Below are 22,472 nucleotides of genomic sequence, written 5' to 3' on the forward strand. Positions count from 1 at the left end.
ATGTGCAAATATGTTCCAGAAAGGCTAGCTAAGCCAGCCTAATCAAAAACACTTCTAACTGAAATGAGAAAAGCTTTGAACAGGAGAATATTCCTAAATTATCATAATGAACATCCAATGTTGTTGTATTGTCTTTAAAATAGTATATATTAGAGTAAACAATAGATTTATTGTAACAGATTATAACATTTATTCACACTTTTTATAATGAAAATATTTACCTATACAGTATTTTTTTCAATTAATATCATATAACATGGATGTTCACTTATCAAAAAAACAAAAGATCTGAATGTGACTACTTAATCTATAGATTTAAAGGGTGCTCTGGTTCACTGAGCCTTTTTTAAATTTTAGTTGGTTTCTTTTCCGGGAGTTGTAAATGTAAAGTACCTAATTAGTTGGTACCATCAGCTAGCAGTATAGAAAGAGTTGCCACTTCTAGTGTGATAATAATTCCATCTGCTTTATGATATTAGCCAATGGAAACAGATGGTACTGCCCTTTGGAGAAATGTGTTGTAAATTTTCACAATGGAGTGCTTGAATCCACAATTTGTTTTCCGTGCCTGCTTGTTTCATAGAAACAAACAGAAAATTTTGCAGTATTTCCATATGTCTGTAAATGTTGTTATATCATTAGTACTTTAGCTTTAGGACTGTCTGCCAGTAGCTATTGGCATCAGTATGTTCAGGCATTTCATCTCATTTTAATTTAGCACTTTGTACTGAATTTCCCAAGTTCATAGTCTCTTTCTGTGCTTAACTCTAGTCAAATTTTCAAGGGTAAAGTGAATAACAAGTTTCCTTTTTGTGTATTTCAGTGTTAGTTAGAATATGAATTATATTCAACTAAGAGCAGTTAATTTCTTTTTCCAAATACTTGAAACATTTCATAAACAAATTATATGTGAAACAACACACTATTTTGATATAGTTCCAAAGAAATAAGTACTTTCTTTAAAAATAGTTTGTATGTGTATATACATACATATATTATCCTTCATATCTAATGTTTTTGAAACTAATGTTTTTTTCTTAAGTAGGGAAGGTAAAATTCATTTGTATTGCAACATAGTAGTTCTATAAAAATAGTTGTATACAAGAATTTCAGTTAGCTATGATAATATATCTATAGAAGCATTTCAGTAAGCTGTGATTATCATTGTTGTGATTATTGTTTTGAAGGAGGATCATTGTTCTAGTATTAGTTTGGTCTGTGCATATTAAACTGAATTCTTTGGCTGTGCTTTTAAAAAAATCATTATTACATTTTGATGGAGTTGAGTTCTTGATTAGAATGTATGTATATAGTTTGCGATCAACTGGCCTTTTCAGTGGTTGTATTATTATTATTTTTAGAAAGCATACTTAGGCAGAATTATGAGATTACAGACTGTTGAAATTTCTAGCATGTAATATCTCTTGTTGGTTAGCTGCTGTGCATTCTAGTGAGGAGAGTCCTACAGTACACTGTTTACTTTTGAAGACATGGTTTTTGTGCCCATTGTTCAAAAGAGCAGGAATATTTTGAGAAATGATTGACATAAGTAGAAAGAATATACTATATTGTGTTTGATGCATAAAATGTGAGCATTCATAGTACAGCCACTCTGTGCAAGATGTTATCCTAGAGTTGATAATGTCTAAATATGTTTATTATTGTCTAAGTGTTATTAGAAATCCAAATCTTCTGAATTAGCATAATGTCCCAAATAACTCTTGGATTATTATAATGAATTAACCACACTTCAGAAGGATTGTACATTGTTTGATCAACTCAGTTTAAAATACGGAAATAAAAAAGTACCAAATGATTTGTAAATTATGATCCTGATTGATAACATTCAGTGAGCCTATAGTAAGCTCGTTATTAGCCAGTGTTTCTGATTTGTACTTTTTTCAGTGTGCAAGCTACTTTTGACTTATTATTTACATTTATAGTGCTTTTAAGAAAGGACTAAATGTCAGAGTGAGAAATAACAAGGAATTTTAGCTTCATTTTTGTGTGAAGAATTGGTCAGTATCAGCTTCATTAAATTTTTAAATTCATTTTCTTGTATCAATGGCCGTGGTGGCACAGTGATTAGAATTCAGTACTGCAGGCTACTTGTTCTGACTGCTGTCTGTCTGCAATTTAGCAGTTCGAATCTCACCAGGCTCAAGGTTGACTCAGCCTTCCATCATTTCGGGGTGGGTAAAATGAGGACCCAGATTGTTGGAGGCAATATGCTGACACTCTAAACTGCTTAGAGAGGGCTGTAAAAGCGCTGTATATATGTTTAAGTGTTATTGCTAAGTGTTATTACTAAGAGGGGAAAAAAACTACTTATTTACCAAAACATCTAAAGCATAGATTATTAGAATGAGATAAGAAAATGATATCTCCACAAAAATGCCTTTGCTTTAATACAAATTGCATCTTCTATATTTCAGAAGAACCAATTCAGTGTACATTGTTGATAGTAGTATTCCTCCCACGGGCTTCAGTTTAGAAGACATGGGTTGGGGGGGGGAGATAAAATGATAAATATTTCCCATTGTGAAGGGTCCTTGGTGTTCTCTGAGTAATGTCTCCCTTGTAGATGTTTCATTACCCAAACTAAATAACATCAACAGTGCTTGTGGGGAGTGGGGTTTATTCCCAGTTTATGTTCTGGAGCTTTCCCTGTCAGTATTGGTAGGAGTAGTTTTGGTAGTTTTTGATTGGACTATTTACTGTTGACTTGTTTGACAGTTTTTTGATTGAGGTATTGTTCACTTCTTGATTGTTGATCTGATGTTAACTTGGTCTTAATCTATGCTCATCTGGGTTTTGATTGCTGTTGAGAAGATATGTGATTGTCTCTTTCGAATAGTATGTAGATTTGTCAGAATGCCAGGCTTTCAAGTCCACCAAGGACCCATCATTTCAACCTGAGCTACAAACATTATCTTTTGTCAGTTTCTCATTATATATGACATACATACTTGTATCAGATGCCAAGGCACACATGTAAAAAAATGGGATTTCTATAAGGCCTTATATATGTCAGTGTTCTGGCATCAGTTTGCTACAGGATCTGTGATATTTCCTTTTCTTTGTTCCCCATTTCTAGTTTTCAACTAACTTCTCTTGCTCTATGGTCGGTTTTAGGACCAAATAATCTATTTCATAGACTTTGTGTAGCTTATCTGCGTCTTGTTTTCCTCCCTATTTTTCTGGTTTACTTTTCCAGAGGTAATTTTTCTGGAGGCAATCTGAATCCTCAACAGTTTTGGTACTATTGGATGGGTTTTTTTTTCATTAAAAGCTTTTAATAGTTACTATTTTTCAAAGACTTTTTTTAAATACAAAACCTACAAAAATAAGTTACATATTCAAAGAAAAACTTTGGATTTTTATGGCTAGAAAAGCATTAATTTTACATTTTATTTACTTTTAGAGAACTAGAGGACGAAAACGAAGCTATCTTCCAGAAGAAGAAAAACCTGAGGTTGGAATCTTGTAATTGTATTCATTTTTATTGATTAGATGAAAATGTCAAGGGTAAGAAGTAATGTTCTAAAACCTTTCCTTTGTTTTGATTTGTTGTTTCTCCTTCTAATAGGAACGGATTCCAAGAGAAAGAAGACAAAGACAGTCTGTAGTACAAAAAAAGCCAAAGTCTGAGGACTTAAGAACAGAATGTGCAACATGTAAGGGAACTGGAGACAATGAAAATCTAGTCAGGTAGGGCTAATGTTATCATCTTTTCTAAAGGAAATTAAAGTTCCATTTTCATCACTTTCTCCCCATGGTTGTAATGAATGAAGTCTTAAAAGTATTGAATAAGGTCAGCTGATTTAAGAGGAATGCATACCTCAGAAACAATTATGTGATCCACTTATATCCACTAATTGACTTGCATATGTTTTCTCTATGTGTTTAGATGTAGTGTATCTCTGTCTTTAATTTCATATATACAGATGAAACTCGAAAAATTGGAATATCGTGCAAAAGTTCATTTATTTCAGTAATGCAACTTAAAAGGTGAAACTAATATATGAGATAGACTCATTACATTCAAAGCAAGATAGTTCAAGCTGTGATTTGTCATAATTGTGATGATTATGGTTTACAGCTCATGAAAACCTCAAATCCACAATTTCAGAAAATTAGAATATTACATGCAATCAATAAAACAAGGATTGTACATAGAACAATATTGGACCTCTGAAAAGTATAAGCATAAGTACTTAGTACTTGGTTTGGGCGACTTTTGCAGCAATTACTGCCTCGATGCGGCGTGGCGTGGAAGCTATCAGCCTGTGGCACTGCTGAGGTGTTATGGAATACCAGGATGCTTTAATAGCGGCCTTCAGCTTTTCTGCATTGTTTGGTCTCATGTTTCTGATCTTTCTCTTGGCAATGTCCCATAGATTCTCTATGGGGTTCAGGTCAGGCGAGTTTGCTGGCCAATCAAGCACAGTAATCCCACGGTCATTGAACCAGGTTTTGGTGCTTTTGACAGTGTGGGCAGGTGCCAAGTCCTGGAAAATGAAGTCAGCATCCCCATAAAGCTCGTCTGTAGAAGGAAAACATGAAGTGCTCCAAAATCTCCTGGTAGATGGCTGTGTTGACCCTGGACTTAATGAAGCACAGTGGACCAACACCAGCAGATGACATGGCTCCCCAAATCAACACAGACTGTGGAAACTTCACCCTGGACTTCAAGCATCTTGCAGTGTGTGCCTCTCCATTCTTCCTCCATACTCTGGGTCCTTAGTTTCCAAATGAGATGCACAAGTTACTCTCATCAGAAAAGAGGACTTTGGATCACTGAGCAACAGCCCAGATCTGTTTTTCTTTAGCCCAGGTAAGACGTTTCTGACGTTTGTTATTCAGGAGCAACTTGACAAGAGGAATACGACATTTGAAGCCCATGTCCAGGATCCATCTGTGTGTGGTTGCTCTTGATGCACTGACTCCAGCCTCAGTCCACTCCTTGTGAAAGTCCCCAACACTTTTGAATGGCCTTTTCCTGACAATCCTCTCCAGGCTGCGGTCATCCCTGCTGCTTGTGCACCTTTTTCTTCCACACTTTTCCCTTCCACAAAACTTTCTATTAATGTGCTTTGATACAGCATGTTGGGAACATCCAACTTCTTTTGCAATTACCTTTTGAGGCTTTCCCTCCTTATGGAGGCTGTCAATGATGGTTTTCTGCACAACTGTCAGGTCAGCAGTCTTTCCCGTGATTGTTATTCCTGCTGAACCAGACTGAGAGACCATTTAAAGGCTCAGGAACCCTTTGCAGGTGTTATGGCTTAATTAGCTGATTAGATTGGGACACTTTGAGCCTAGAATATTGCACCTTTTCACAATATTCTAATTTTCTGAGATTGTGGATTTGGGGTTTTCATGAGCTGTAAGCCATAATCATCACAATTATGACAAATCACGGCTTGAACTATCTTGCTTTACATGTAATGTCTCTCATATTAGTTTCACCTTTTAAGTTGCATTACTGAAATAAATGAACTTTTGCATGATATTCTAATTTTTTGAGTTTCACCTGTAGAATTAATATTCTGTCAAAGTGAATTGCTTTGACTTTTAACAAGACATAAAAGATAAAAAGCCAGTCACTTCTATGATACAAGATCTGTTCTTCACTTTCTATCACAAAGTTATATGTGAAGTTAGTTTTCACTTGTCTAAAAGTTATACTGATTTCCACGAATGGAAGTATTTTTATTCCAAGGCTAGAAAATAGGAGTTTGTAAGTTCTAGTCCTACTTTTGCCATGAAAAACTGGCTGGGTGCTTTTGAGCCAATCATTTTTCTCAGCCCAACTGATGTGATAGGTTTATTATTGTGGGGAAAATTGGAAGAGGAAGCAGTTAGGTATGTTAGGTAGGTAAGTAAATAAAAATTAAAACCTGTTCATCCAATTTTATCCCCAATTTTATAGAATTGTAAAAGCCATTTGCATTCATCTATAAATAGATTTCATGATTCAGATTTCAAATTAAAAACATGGTGATCAACTAATGAATGGAATGATTTAGACCATGGCTTTAGTTGAGAACTGAAATAAACTCAATTTTTACTTCATTTGATGTACAGTGTTTTAAAAACCCTAAGGTAAAATCATTATATAAATAAATAGTCTTCATTCCATCCAGTTTTTTAAAATAAAACATTTAATAATATTCTAGATACTGGTAAATGAAGGAATATATATATAAAATTAAAGCTACTGGAGTCCAACAAATAAGTGTGAGAAGGAGAATAAAGAACAAATTAATTCCAATGAGCTACACAAAACCAAATGGCATTGCAGAGTTGTTGTCTATGATAATTCAGCACTTCAAATAATTCAGAATGACATTTTACTTGTGGTATTTTTAGCATCTTACATCTACCTCAATATAATGAATGTTTAATTTCAATGTTGGAACTATACTCATGTTGAATATTGATGGTTTAGGCGAGAAACCAGCAAGAATGAAACGTTGTATTCAGAGGCAAAATTTTCCATATATGATACCTGAATATTTGTTGACAACAAAATCTATTCTGAAAAATATTCATTTTCTTAAGCCCTTTAGAAAGTGACACAAGGTCCAACTAAATATTTCTATTTATTTATTTATTTATTTATTTATTTAATTCCTTGCATTTCATATAACATATGGTAGCAGTAGAAGCTGCTACCTTATGAGTGTCCTTTTGCTCTTTCTTGGAAAATATGGTTTCCTGTGTGTATCTCCTTGTTGTGGAATAATTTACTGTGGTTGCCTTGATAATAGCAGTGTGGTTCTAGAGAAAGAAGAAAACCCCATTCTTGTTTTCTGCACTGCCTGCAAGTCTTAGCATGGTTTATTAGAAAATAACATTTTTACAAACCTGCAAACTTTGATAACTCTAAATTATGTTTAATGTGTTACTACTTTTCTATACACTTTTTATTGCTCATGTGGTATAGCTGCCTGTCAATGTTTTATGTTGCATCTTGTTTTATATTGATAAGATTGATACAAGATATGTCTAGATTTTTTTTTTACTTTTTATTTGAGAGAAAGACTTTTATTCCAGGTTATTTAAAATGCATACATGATTTTATTTTATCTCTGAACAATTTCATTCACAGATTTTAATTTCCAATGGCCTTTGAATATCATTGCTAGTTAAGGCAAACACAGTTGTTTATTTATTGTATGGCATTACAGGAATGTTTTGGAGAGATGATTCCAAGTATTAAGTTTTATTTCTTTTTTCCAGCAGTCAAGAATGTTTTCAATTCTATTATCTATAGTAGGGATCACCAACCCTTTAGACCTCAGGGACTACTAAATTCATAATTTTAAATCCTGTGGATCACTAATAAGGATTTTTTTAAAAAAAGATAAATAGCATTTACTGCAATATAAAAAATGCAAATAATTTTTCTGTGGACCACCAAAATTTTCTCACGGACCAACAGTTGGTGACTGCTCATCTATAGGGTACTACTTTTGTTAAAGAAATGGTGCTAATTTTTTTAAGAGTCATAGGAACATCTTTATTCCATTTTTTTGAAAAGTGACTAGAAATATTATGGAGTGAAGTAATCTTCTGTTTCAGGTGGAGGCTTTAGTTAAGATAATGTATATGATCAGTTTCAGGACTTTACACTTCCCTAGTTTATTTGAAAAATTAACAATGCTATTAAAATTGCTAGTACTGCTTATTTCCAAACATTTGAATATGGCTTTTATAATCTGAAGGCTGAATTACATTTTTTAAGAAAAAAATAATTAGTTGTTGTGAGATAACAACTGTCAATTCAGTGCAAACTCTTACATTATGCTCTCTGCTCTATAATTTATTTAATTATGATTATCAGTCTCTTGGGAGCGGCTTGAAAAGAAAGTAACTTTTTAAAGCATGAATTCACAAAATTCTCTTTAGCAAGATTTATTAAGAAGAAAGAGTAATAGTACAAAAAATTCCAGCAGGTGACCCAATTTTCATATTAAGACTTTCTATTTTAACTTCTGTTCTTGAAAGTTTTAGGATGTACCAGAAGGGAGGTGATTCCCTTCTTTGATAATAGATAAATTTCCAGATGTTTGCTTCCATAATGTTGTTTGAATATTTTATGATTTTGAGAACCGGCCTTTCAGTAGCTATATTGTTGGTCAATATACTTACTAGAAATATTGTTTATATGGGAGGTTAACCTAGAAATATATATCTAATGTATAAGGAAGCAAGAGAAGTAGAATATGTCTTCTTTCATCAGCAATTGCTCTGCCTTTGGAAATAAACCCATAGAAATATGTACATATTATACTGGAATCCTCCAAGTGTGGAAACTACTTTTTTCTAAGATTTCTCAGTTTCAAAAATGTATTGTTGCCAAGTGGAGAGACAAGAATAGACATGTTATTGTTTCAGAAACATATCCAGGGAACCATTACATTCACCTAAGCAATCAACTGCTTCTTTAGATCATCACCATAGAAATTTATGAAATTTTCATTGTTGTTTTTTTTTAAGTTGTAAAAATGTACAGAACAATATCAGATTGTTAAGAGATATTCTAAATGAATAGTTTTGTTTAAAATAACTATTTGGTAAGACACAGATCATTTATTTTTCATAGCCATGTTGGAATTATTGCAAATGCATATGAATCATTCTGGTATTGCAGTCTTTTTTCATTATTGTTGTCAAATGTGGAGTATTTCATTAAGACTACGAGCCTTGCCCTACCACTTGTATCCCACTTCTTTTTGCTTGATAAATTTTATTTTGCTGTGCTTATTAACTTTAAAAAAAAAACCACACAGAAATTTCCATCTGTAGCAGATAAAAACTTTATTTTGAGTTTATGACTGCTACATTTCAGAAATTAAATGATATGGAATATAATTTATTTTTGCAAATAAATATTGCTCTAAACTAATAACAAAATAACAATATTTGCATATTTTAACCTGAAAAGTTATTTTAGGAATATTTTAACCTTCATATGGGAAGGAAAGCACATGACATTTGAACCATGTTAATAGATGGGAGAAACTATATTTTTATTAGTTGTATATATCCATTTATTTATTATGTGTATGTTTATTTAGCAAATATGTATGCCACCTATCTCATTCATGAAGTTAAGTCAATAAGTTAACATGGAAATTTTATAATCTATTGTATTGATCAGTTTGAGTATTTATAAAATCTGGAAATTTTATTCATTTAGTATAGTATTCTTTTATCATTATAATTATAGCTTTAATTATAAATAAGTCATTATGTAAGAATGGATTATTTCGCTTATCACAAAGATTAAGACATGCAATCCATTAAAAGCACATCCTATTTAAACATCCATAATAGGAAATAAATAATACATTGTAGCAGCTGAAAATCAATATGGTAGGTAATATGAAGAGGCAGATTTAGTCTTAGTAATGGTATGATCAACCTTGGTTTGTATGATTTAAAAGGGAGAGGGTATGATGTTCAGTTTAAATACAAATTAAACAAAATGTAATAGATGATGTCTTAGTGCAAGGCATACAAGAATTGAATTTTAAAAATGAAATTTCCAAGAATTGGAAATTCTGTTTGCCATGATTTTTACAATGTTGCATAATTGTAATACTCTACTATAGTATAATAATAATACACAATTATGACTATTTGAACTAAAACTGCCCTTTCTGTGAAACATTTCATATTGATATCTTGTCCCAAATTTCTAAACAGTTTTTTTCTCCAGAGCTGGAAAGCATAGGCAATTTCTTTAATTTCCACTGAAAGTTTTATCTGCAATGAAGCTGCTAAAGGAATATATAATGGAAGCAATGAATTGACGTTGCAAGACTGTGTAGTAAGTGACTTTTACCACTGCACATAAACAGAGCCGTTATTCTAAATCATAGCATCAGTTTTACTCAGATAACCACTAAAATCACTACACTGTGGTCCGCTGGAAATGCCATCATCCTTCATCTGCCACATTAAGCCTGCAGAGAGCAAGCAGCAGTTGAGTCTATATTGTGGTGGAAAGGAATGAGCCCTGAACCAAGTGAAAAGATGTTTCTGGAAGAGCAGTAACCTTTTCTATGATGTGTGCTTTTTCCATTACATTTTTGACAGAAAATGATGCCAAATGATTTAATGGTGACATTTTGTTTGCTGACTTTCCTTATTTCTTATTTAAAAAAAATAAACATAACTTGGCCTACAGGGGGAATGAGTGGCCAGGCATTTTGAATCTGCCTACAGAATTTCTAATTCATATAATGATTGAATAATTATCCTGCAATGTTTTAGGTTTTTTTTTTAATTCTCTTATATTTTTAAAAAATCATATTTTTTCCTGTTATAGCATCAGTCATTTTAATAAATTAAGTTAAACATGTATCTTTTAATACATAAACAACCTACAGCATAATTTGATAAATAAGAAACTTTTTTAAAAAAACAGACACCATGTATACCAGACTTGTATCATCTAGTTGTAGAAACTGGCTTTCATTTTCTGATGTACATTATTCTGTAATAATGATGTAAATTCAGTTTGTGATATAAATTACTCCAGCATGGCTAATTATGGCAGTACACATATTATCCTAATCATTAACAGAAAAGTATCTGTAAATATTTATGCATGAGAAAATGAGCAAAAAAAATCTGTTTTGTAAAATATAGAAGTATGTATGCATATTTTCAAAATCTTGTAAATATATAGGAAAGAAAGAAAGCAAAGGCTGATCACTTATCATTATTAGAGGATAGAAGAATACATCTTTTTAAAATTGTGTAAGTGTTGTCTCATACTATTATACACACAGATTTTCTTTGAGAACTAATAGCACATTCCCATTTTAGTTTGCACAATAGGGGCTTTATTTGAGAGGCTGTGTGGGTGTTTAATGATTAGATATTCACCTTCATCCTGCTAAAAAATGTCAGGGAAAAGTTGGGAAGAGTATTATTGTATCTCATTTTATTCATGACCTTACATTTGGTTTCTCATACTTTGGGGTTCTGAATGACTCTAATGAGCACCAATCTGTAATTATGCAAACTTCCTATTTTTTTTATTTAGAATACTATTATTTTCTCTTTGTCACCAGTTAAATAAATGTAACAAATAGCAGCAGTAAATCACTTTTTTGGCTTCTAAAGATATATTAATCTGAATAACCCATTTGAAAATCTTTCCCCACTATAATTCTATTTTTTTTTTCTTTTTGGAAAAAAAGCCTTGGTAGCAAAACGATTTCTATCACAGCTATTTTTTTAAGCTTACTATAGAGTAAGTCTTCTAAATGTGCTTGACTGCAGTATGGTAAGTCTTGGTTCATCCTTCTTTGAGAACATAAGACATTGTCTTTATCCTGTGCTGTGTTTCAACTTAAAGCAAACTTCCGTCAAGTGTGTAATAGAATAAAAGTCTACTCTAAGGATTGAGATAAAGGGATCTCTTTAATACTTTAGTGTTAGAAATATATCTTCTGGAAGACTTTTCCGTGGCACGACAAAACCGCGGTCCACTAAAGCACGCCCGATTAAAGCACGCCCGATTAAAGCGCGTTGCTGACGTCATCAGCAGCGCGACAACAAGGACCACAGAGAAAAAAGGGTGCTTTTTTGGGGGCGGAGCCTGTCGCCGAGGAGGACTCAACCGAGCTCCTCTCAGAGATCTGGTTTGTATATCTAAATAAGATCATAGATATCACCCCTTTTTGGCTATAAAGGGGCAGGGAGTAGCTCTGTGTGCTAGGGTCTATTCGTAATCCACAGCCTTTCTCTTTTTTTTTGGCTGTGGACAGAGATTAGATCCAGCGTAAACGGAGCTTTCATCTCCAGCCAGTTCTTCTCAGCTGCCTTTTTTTGCAGCCCTAGACAGGCGATCCCCCCCCCCCAGGACAAAGCAAAGTTGTTTGAAGCTAGGATTAATACGGGCGGGTCCCACTCCTGTGAGATTTATGCTTTTATTACTATCTTAAACACCAGCACCATTTGTCTTAGAGGCTTCTTTGTTTAAACGGACTTCAAAATGGCGATTCCTCTCCGTTGGTGACTGATAGGGGAAGTACTTAGCCGGTTTTATCTTCCTGCAGACCGCTCCTTAACAAAATAATTTTTTTCTTTTTGGAAACAGAGGGGAGCGAAAGCGTTGTTTATTTGTTTATTTATAATGGCACCCAGGTCAAAATCGAAGCGTCTCTCTACAAATGTGCCTAAAGAATCTATGAATGAACTTAAAGAATCTACACTGGAATCGCAGCCCTTGTCTCCTACGCCCTCTACTGGAGAATTCTTAACACAGGAATTTTTCTTTCAAATGTTTAATGATTTTAAACAAGAAATTAAGAAATTTGTATTGGAGCTATATGGTGATTTAAAGTCTAAAATTGACCAAATGAAGGCGAATACGTTTGCAGCCGTGTCTGCCCTGTCAGATTATATTGCTGAAATAGAGAATAAATTGGAAAGCTTGGAGGAGGCTAATTCTAATTTGACTACTAATATTCAAATATTACAACAAAAAATTAGAGACACTCAAGAAGAGCTCGTTATGATAAACTTTAATAAGAAGGCATTCGCAATAAGAGTCAGAGGATTCCGTGAAAAGGAGCGAGAGAATCTGAAACAGACCTTTGTTGAAGCCTTCAGCCATGCGGTGGGAAGCCCGGGACTTAACTTTGATTGGCAGATTCGGAAAATTTATCGCCAGAATTCGTTGGTAGCGGAACAGCGACAGCTCCCGAGGGACATAATTATATATTTTTCCACAAAAGAATCCAGAAACGCGATTATGCAAAAATTTCATAATAATAGTTTGAGAGTTGATGGCCAGGATCTGATTGTCTTTAAAGAAATACCATTTCAAATGTTAAAGGCAAGAAGAGACTATACCTTTCTAACTAAAGTGCTTAGAAATTATCAGATTCAATATAAATGGGAGGCTCCAGCTGGTATTACGGTTACATTTGAGAATCAAAGATTTCGTCTCAACTCTGTTTCGGAGGCTCGAGATTTCTATTACAAGACTTTGAAGGCGGGGCTTCCTGACTCACTTGGAAAAGAGGAGAGACAAGCCGAAGGAGAAGGCAAGCAACAGACCACATGGCTGCAAGATGGAGGGGGTAGCTTTTCCCCCCTCGGAGAAGCAGAAAAGCGGAGATCGAGGATTTAGACATTTTAAAATATTCGCCAAAGTTGTGGGGGTTTGCGACCTCTCTCCGGTAGAAAAAGCGGAATTTATTGGTGGGGTGATACTGAATGCATATATGTAAAATGAATGCACAATGATATATGTTGTTTAAATTCTGTTAGAAGGGAAAGTTGGATGAGATTATTATAAAACAGAAGGCAAACTGATTCTTGTTGAAAGTACTATTTGAATATGTGGAATGATCCATGCTATTTAATTTTTATTAGAAGGGAAAGCTTGGTGAAATTATTTTGAGCTAGATTTTAAACTAATGTCTGCATAAATTTGATAGTGGCAAATATCAGAGAAGCAAGGGATGAGGGTAAAATGCATGCGGAATGATTTACGTATATTGGTGGGGTGATACTGAATGTATATATGTAAAATGAATGCAATGATTTATGTTGTTTAAATTCTGTTAGAAGGGAAAGCTGGATGAGATTATTTTAAAACAGAAGGTAAACTGATTCTTGTTGAAAGTATTATTTGAATATGTGGAATGATCCATGCTATTTAATTTTTATTAGAAGGGAAAGCTTGGTGAAATTATTTTGAGCTAGATTTTAAACTAATGTCTGCATATTTTGAATTACTGTTTGAAATTAAGGTTAAGAAAGATTATTTACGCTGTTTAAATCCTATTAGAAGGGAAAGTTTGATTATTCTTCTGTAAAGTAATATTTGAATATGTGGAATGATCCACGCTGCTTAAATTTTACTAGAAGGGATTATTTTTGAGCTAGATTGTATATTGATGTCTATATAAATTTGGATAAATGTTTATCTGAATACAAGGTTAAGGAAGAGGAACGGGAGAGTCTACAGGAGGTCGGGGTAAATAACAAAGAAGCAAGAGACGAGAATAAAATATAGATAGAATGACACACTATTTAAGCATAGATAAAGATGGGGGGCTGAGCTTAACACAAAGAGTTCTTTTTTTTTCTTTTTTCCTTTTTCTTTTCTTTTTCTTTCCTTTAATATATTACTTTTATTTTTAATCCATACGAACATAAGATACTTTAGATAGAAGGCAGTGCCAGGTGTGGGCCCTGGGAAGTCGGGAGGATTAGGGATGGGGATTTATGGGGGGTGGGTGGGTGGGTGTTAACATAGTCTCAATAAAAACAAGAATGCACTTATATACGGTTGGTTGTTTTTTTCCCCCTTTTTTTCTCTTTTCTTTCTTTATATTTTTTTTTCCTTGGTTTATTTTATTTTTTATCAGATTATAATAAACAACACTTGAATAAAGGAATACACCAAGGAGGGAGGTAGAGGGAAAGAGGAGGGAGGAGTAAGGAAGGAGTAAGGGGAATGTAAGGAGGGTGTGTTGGGAGTAAGGGGAGAAGGAAGGTTTGAGGGGAAAGGGAAGTAGGAGGGGAGTGTTAGAGGGAGGAAAGGAAAGTTGGAGGGGGTAGATGGGGTGTATGGAGGATGGAAGTGTCAGGTGGGGTTGTGAATGATGAGTTGTGTTTTCTTTTTTATTTTGTTTTAATTTTTTTTTCTTATAGCAAATACCCTGTATATAAGTGATTGTAAAATGGAATGTGAAAATGAATAAAATATATATTTTTTAAAAAAAAAGCGCTTTTAAAGCAAGCCGATTCACATAAAGGTAAGGGTTAGGGTTAGGGTTAGGTTAAGGGTTAGGGTTAGGTTTAGGGTTACGTTAAGCATTAGGGTTAGGTTTAGGGTTAGGTTAAGGGTTAGCGTTAGGTTTAGCGTTAGGTTAAGGGTTAGGTTTAGGGTTAGGTTAAGGGTTAGGTTTAGAGTTAGGTTTGGGGGGGTTAGGTTTAGGTTTAAGCGTTAATTTTATCTTTACCGCTCACAGCGTGGTTTTTTCGTCGCGCTGTGATGACGTCAGGTACGCTGTTTCGTCGAGCGCGCTTTAGTCGACCGCGGTTTTGTGGTGGAACCGACTTTTCTTATGTTGAGCATTGCTTTCACTTGAACTTTCAATGATTCCTGGACAAGGACATAATTGAAGGAGTTGTATCTGCATAGAACTGTTTTCTGTGTGGAGGCTTACTTCTGCCTTGCACAAGTTCTGTAGGTCAGAACTTCTGTAGGAAGCAAAATAGCTTCCTTCTGTTATTATAAACTAGTCAGATAGAAATATACAAAAAAAGCTTGCCCAGAACATAAAGCTATCTGATGGGCAGAGTAGATTCCATGTATCTCTCTTCCTCTTTTCATTCTTTTATAAGTTTAATTTTAAATCTGTATACACCACGTATAAGATACATTGATATATGAAATGAATTAGAATCAACTGAGTGATACCCAGCTTAAATTTATGAAACAGAAATAGAATTTATTAAGCCACACATTCCATATGTCTATGTGAAACTTGGAGTGAAATCATTCTTAGCCTCAAATAATTCTCAAAAGCAGTCCACTTTGCACTAAAGTCTAAAAAATAAGTCTCAATTTATAACCCAGGAGCTTTTTTTGTTAAAGAGACTATTAATGAAAGTAATCACTGGATGTGCTAATTCTAGTTGGGGGGGGGGGATTTATTGGCTTAGATGGGCCATAGGCTAGAGCTGTCAAAACTGGAGTATGACAGTTTTTTTTGTAAGAAGTAGCCAAAATTTATTAATTCAATTATTTTCATTTAGAATTATGATATTCTAAGATAAATTCACTTACTAATTAAACAGAACATTGATTCTTCATAATATGGTCTGCACAACAAGGCTGATTCTGTGTTTTTATTTAATTGCTCCCTAGCTTATTTTTAAAATGCTTCTGAGTATTTCTAATTTGCTTGGTTGCTTCATTATTTGAAGTTTCATTCCCTTTCCCCTTCAGTGATAAGTGAAACTCTGAATTAACTCTATCCCATGACCTTTTCCATTTTCTAGATCCAGTTATATTACTGTTTCATTGCTTGGCTGCCTTTGAACCAAAACAGCACTACGGAAAAGTTATGTGTAAATATTATATTTACATAACTGAAGAAATCAGTTACTGTGGTTCAAAATTTAATTACTGATTTGGTACATGATGAACTAAATACAGTATTGGTTTCAATAAATATTACATTAATATACAATATTTTGGGAATAAAACAAATAATCACAAGCAGATGAGGTCATTCTACTTTATTATAAAGCTACATTGACAGAATCTTGCAAATCTGAAAGTACAAGTCTTCTCATGTCTCATTTACAAAATAAGAAAGGAAGAATTCTTCCTTCGCCCCCACTACTAGCCAAATGTAGGCTATGCTATTTTTTAATTAATCATTCCCTCAGCAGCATCTTTTCTCCCAGTCTTCCCACATACCATTATTCCCAGTACTCTAAAACATGTCAATCCAAAGGTTTCTAATAGTTGCAAAGTTAACAAGCAATTTCTGAAAGTAATTAGAAAGGGAAGTGTGCAAACCCAGTGTCCTTTTAAAGGAACTGTCCATGTTTTCAGCAAAATTATTATTCACTCAACTTCCACATCTTTAAGCACGATAGAAATGACTGTCTTGAGATCTCCTTGTGTGGCACAACTATCTGGAATGCTGGTAGATGATCTTAAATCCTCTCTTTGTCCAGGGAAAAATTACAAAGAACTGATCTACTTGCTGGATCTTCATTCTTCACAGTTGTTGGATTAATTTTTCATGGAACCATCTTCAGTTTATAAGAAGTCCTAGATTTTGATCTTTAAATATATATATATATAGAGGAAGAGGCAGAGATTCTTCTTCTGATGCTACATTGGCCCCATCAACCGTGGTTCAGGGATCTCATGACTGTCTATGTAGCACCTCATGGCGCATTCCAATGCACAAGCTCTCCCTTTCACAAGGATCAATCCATCATTCAGATCCACATTGGTGGCAGCTCAATGTATGGAAGTTGAGCGGGAGGTGCTAAGAGCATACAGTCTGTCAGACAGTGTAATTAAGACCATACAGGCTTTGTGACATGAGTCTACGACTCGCATATATAACGCTACTTGAACATCATTTGCTAGGTGGTGATCCACCCACGACATTTTACCACTATCGGCCTCTCTGGCCAATGTCTTAGACTTTCTTCAACAGGGCCTCATTAAAGGTCTTTCGCCAAACATGTTGAGACCTCAGGTGGCGGGCCTCTCGATGGTCTTTACTGACAGGTGAGCCCATCTCTCATCAGACACACATTCGATGATTTCGCGACCAACATTCATATTCTCACCATTCATAGGTACCCAACGTGGGACCTAACTAAAGTTTTAGACTTCATCACCAAGGCTCCATTCGAGCCCTTCTGGACCGGCTTACTGAACGGCTCACTACAATACCTCATTCTGAAGGTCACCTTCTTGATCACAGTCACTTCAGCGAGACAGATTTCTGAAATTGCTGTTTTGTCTATTCGAAGCGACCTCCGCATCTTTCATGTGGACAGGGTGGTTCTCCATCCTGATCTAGCATTCACTCCCAAAATAAACTCATCCTTTCATAAGATTCTGGAACTTGTTCTACCAAATTTTTGTCCCCACCCTAATCATAGATTAGAACACAAGTGGCATACCCTAGACGTCCACAGAGCTTTGCGCATTTACATCAAACATATATTTTCACTTAGACTTCTGAGGCCTTGCTAGCTTCTCTAGGTTCTAAGGTCTCTTCTTCAACTGTGGGACGTTGACTTAGAGCCTGCATTTCTAAGACATACAGGGCAAACAATCAGCTTCCACCACAAGGCATAATGGCTCACTGGACCCGGAGTGTGGATTTATGTCCTGGACCAAGCAGGCCTCCGTAGAATAAATTTGTAGAATGGCCACGTGGTCATTCCCTGTCCCCTTCATTTGCTATTATAAAATAGATCTATATGCTTCAGCAGAGGCTGCATTTGGAAGGAAGGTTTTACAATAAGTCCATTGCTTGGACTCCTCGACAGGGACAGGATCCCTCCTATAGCGTGGGCTTGAGTATGTCCCTATCTGAGTGCTATCTCCACCAATCGTGGATAATGGACATTGGTACTTACCTGATACTCATTCTCACTGCAGGTGGAGGTAGCAGTCAGCCCCACCTTATTGTTCCAGTCAGGGTTTAGTCCTTAGTAAGCCTAGGATAGGCTTCCCTTTCCTTCTTCTCTTTCCTTTGCTCTCCGCCATTATGTCAACTACACGTCAGTCTACAGTCCACCTTCGTCGAAGCTGGGAAGGAGCTACATGGAGAATGGTTTTATCAGCTGTAGACTCAGCCTATTGGATACTGGACAGAGTTAACCCTGTCTGACTGCTATCTCCACCTGCAGTGAGAATAAGTATATCAGGTAAGTACCAATGCCCATTTTAATCTGAAAAATTGATTAACAACTAATATAAACATGAAAATACCTTATTTAGTTACTTTATAAATTAAACCATGTGCCGTTTTAAAATTCCCAAGTGTTTTTTTTTTTGTTTTATTATTTATTTAATTTGTATAGTTGCTCCTTTCACCAAAAGCAGCTCTTGGAAGCATACAACAGAACTAAACCAATGAATAAATATGTAAAACCATTATCATAATTATAAAACATTATATATATATATATATATTGTGCTGATAAATCTATAGATCTATACTAGTCTCCTTTTATTTATTTATTTATTTATTTATCAGCACAAATCCAACACAAATGTAACAAGGCAACAGTAAAAATATTGGGTTTCTGTCGTGATGGTCTCTTGTGACGAGCCGATAGACAGAGAATGGAAGCAGTTAGCTTCCTCCCATAATTGGGGCATACCAGGGGTTGTGACACTAAATAAATACATATGTGTGTGTGTGTATGTGTGTATGTATATATATATGTATATATGTATATGTATGTGTGTGTATATACATAAAGTACAAGGAATAAAAATAAATATGAATTTCCTATTCTACAGTTTTAGGTGAACATTTTCATCAAAAATATGCTATCTAACTCTGAAAAAACATTTTTTTTAATTATTGGAAGGTTTGAATTTTGCATAAAATTATAGTGACATAGATATACAAATTGTAGTCACAGTTTTCTTCAACTTTTCAGTTAGGTAGGTCTAAGTCTTCTGTGCCCCCAAATTCATACTTAGACTTCTATAGAATGAGTCTGTTCTCAATATCAAGATAATTATGTATTATAAACAGAAAACAGGCCAAACTGTTGAAAACATTTTTAAGGACATGAGCAAATGAAGAAGATTAAAGAACAAATTTATTATTTTATTAAATAAAAAGATGAATGGAGGTGTCTATCAAACTCTCTTTCTGAAGAGAGATTTAACCTAAATTCAGATTTTTTTTTAAAAAAAAATCTCAAATACTTTTTAAGATATATGTAGTATTGAACCCCTTGATTTGACTGTGACAAATAGCATTTAACTGTATGATTGGCCTGGCGTGGAAAATAAAACATTGTTTTAATTTAATAGTCATTCGGAAAACAATATTATTTAACATTAATATTTCTCATCTTAAATATACATGAATGTATCTTCTGTTTTTAGGGCTTAAATCTTTTGTCCTGTTTTTAGAAATTGCTGCATCATGTGATAGGCATATTCAATTTAATCATTTGTGAGACTGATAAATACTTGATTGTTCTTGACTATATAAGTTAACATGTGACAGTAAATTTGTGTATTCAGTGTGTTAAAATGTTCATTTAATGTACCATATTAATAGCTAAAATTTTAATGGGATTTTCGGGGGGGTTGGACAGGAAGCCATTAGAGAAATGGTTCATCTGAAGTCCTGTCCCCTGGAATCTGACCACTATTAGTTGTAATTCTTCTTACACATTATGCATACATTTCTCAGCAATGCAGCGTTTGCAGACAAACAAATGTAGTTTGTGGATTAATTCTTCTATAATAACTTCAGCCTAATACTTGTTGTTTCTTATTATATTTGAAGCAGGAATTGGACAATTTTTTTATAAGGAATTTCAATACATGTAGATGATGTATTTTATAAGAAATTTCAATACATGTAGATGATGTATATGTAGATGACCTGTTATTCAAACTGATTTTTAATGTTTCACAAAAAGATATTAATGAAGGAGGAAAAAACAATTCATATGATGAACAAGCATGATCCTGTCATAAATCCTCTATCAAAATATCTCCAAAACTGTTTTATACCATGTAAAAAGATTTGATTATTGAAAATATATTCTTTTTCCAGAAGTCTATGTACATTTATTTTGATTCACTGAAGAGATGTTTATACAGATTTTTCTTATTATAAGTCCTGCATATTTCTTTGTTTTTGTTTGTTTAATCAAGCTGCAAATGGAATATAAAATTGCATGAGCAGAAACGTCCTTGCATGACTGGATTTTTACACTTTCTCTGTTTTCCCTGCATTTCCTCCAAAATCAATGTACTCTGCAGAACGGGTATTGCAGCTACAAAGAGTGTATAAGGAGAGGTATAAATCACTCCCCTTCTCCAGTTTTCTGAACAAAAAAGTTCTATTAAGAGGGAGGTTCTCTTGATACATGTTCTTTATTTCTACAACATAGTTGAGATGTTAACAAAAATGGTTATTGTAATACTAATACATGAACATTGTCTGATAACTTATCAGTTAAGCAGGCACTAGGGATGCTAGTGTCCACATGAAGTTTCATCATTGGTTGGATTTATTGTCAACATATAGTAGTATGTAATTATATACCATATTTTTCAGAGTATAAGAAGCACCGGAGTATAAGACACACCAAGATTTTGAAGAAGCAAATTTTTAAAAAAAAGGTTTTTGCACTCTGCAGACCTCCCTTTTTTGACAAGACCTCTTGTCAAAAAAAGGACATGCATAGCCTTTAGGGGGCTTATAGACTGCTTCTGGGGGGCAAAAACGAGTAGAAAATGGCCTGTTTTTCACTCATTTCTGCCATCTCCAGCCTCCAGAAGCACTCTGGAAGCCTCCTAAAAGCTATGCATGAGCATTTTTGCAAAGGGGTCGGGGTTTCGGGAGGCAAAAAAAGATGTTGTATTCAGTGTATAAGATACACCCAGATTTTCACCCTCTTTTTTGAAGGAAAAAGATGCTTCATACTTCGAAAAATACGGTAATTACATTGTAAGATTTCTTCAGATTTCATGATTTATTTCTGTTGATTCTCTATTTTTATCTACATTTTGTATTCAGCATGAAATAAGCATTTTGTTTCTAATGCAGATGTGATGAATGCAGATTATGCTATCATTTTGGTTGTTTGGATCCTCCCTTGAAAAAATCTCCAAAGCAAACTGGCTATGGATGGATTTGTCAAGAATGTGATTCTTCCTCATCTAAAGTAAGTTAATGAGTCTTATGAAAATGCGGATAAGATTTTGAAAAATATTTCACAAAAGCTCATATTCAGTTCCTACTAAAACACTGAAAGTCAAAATTCATGCTGCTGTGATTGTATAAGTGTATAATTATAATTGTTTTTAGCAAAGCATACAATGATATTTACAATTTTTCAAGTCACTGTGTTGTATTCTATGTAATATAGAATGTTCTATACTACTTAAGAATTTAATGAATGTCTGGCAATTTATTGAATCATACTACCGTATTTTCACGACCATAAGCCGCACTGAAAATCCTAAAATTTGATCAAAAACCGGCAGTGCGGCTTATAACCCGATGCGCTTTATGTATGGAAAAAGATCGAAAATCTCTCCCTCCCGATTTTACGCTCAAACTTGAAGCTCTCGCACACGTCCCTCTGGTCTCTCCCTCTCAATTTTACGCTCAAACTGGAAGCTCTCGCGCACGTCCCTCTGGTCTCTCCCTCTCAATTTTACGCTCAAACTGGAAGCTCTCGCGCACGTCCCTCTGGTCTCTCCCTCTCAATTTTACGCTCAAACTGGAAGCTCTCCCACACGTCCCTCTGGTCTCTCCCTCTCAATTTTACGCTCAAACTGGAAGCTCTCCCACACGTCCCTCTGGTCTCTCCCTCTCAATTTTACGCTCAAACTGGAAGCTCTCCCACACGTCCCTCTGGTCTCTCCCTCTCAATTTTACGCTCAAACTGGAAGCTCTCCCACACGTCCCTCTGGTCTCTCCCTCTCAATTTTACGCTCAAACTGGAAGCTCTCCCACACGTCCCTCGGGTCTCTCCCTCTCAATTTTACGCTCAAACTGGAAGCTCTCGCACACGTCCCTCTGGTCTCTCCCTCTCAATTTTACGCTCAAACTGGAAGCTCTCGCACACGTCCCTCTGGTCTCTCCCTCTCAATTTTACGCTCAAACTGGAAGCTCTCCCACACGTCCCTCGGGTCTCTCCCTCTCAATTTTACGCTCAAACTGGAAGCT

The 22,472-nt window shown here is 34.8% G+C and overlaps 1 protein-coding gene across 4 annotated transcripts in view; it reads left to right on the top strand.

Moving 5' to 3' along the window:
* PHF14 (PHD finger protein 14) overlaps positions 1-22,472 on the top strand; it is a 155,988-nt gene that overhangs the window by 74,200 nt on the left and 59,316 nt on the right. For all 4 annotated transcript variants that reach the window (XM_014072283.2, XM_014072285.2, XM_014072286.2 and 1 more), the window contains 3 exons: positions 3,425-3,475; positions 3,590-3,711; positions 21,345-21,462. In XM_014072283.2, coding sequence (XP_013927758.2) covers positions 3,425-3,475; positions 3,590-3,711; positions 21,345-21,462 — 291 coding nt within the window. The remainder of the gene's footprint in view (positions 1-3,424; positions 3,476-3,589; positions 3,712-21,344; positions 21,463-22,472) is intronic.

The sequence above is a fragment of the Thamnophis sirtalis genome, unplaced genomic scaffold (genome assembly GCF_051295495.1).
Source record: "Thamnophis sirtalis isolate CommonGarterSnake01/CBP01778 unplaced genomic scaffold, rThaSir2_p1.2 scaffold_4, whole genome shotgun sequence".
NCBI classification, from domain to species: Eukaryota; Metazoa; Chordata; class Lepidosauria; order Squamata; family Natricidae; genus Thamnophis; species Thamnophis sirtalis.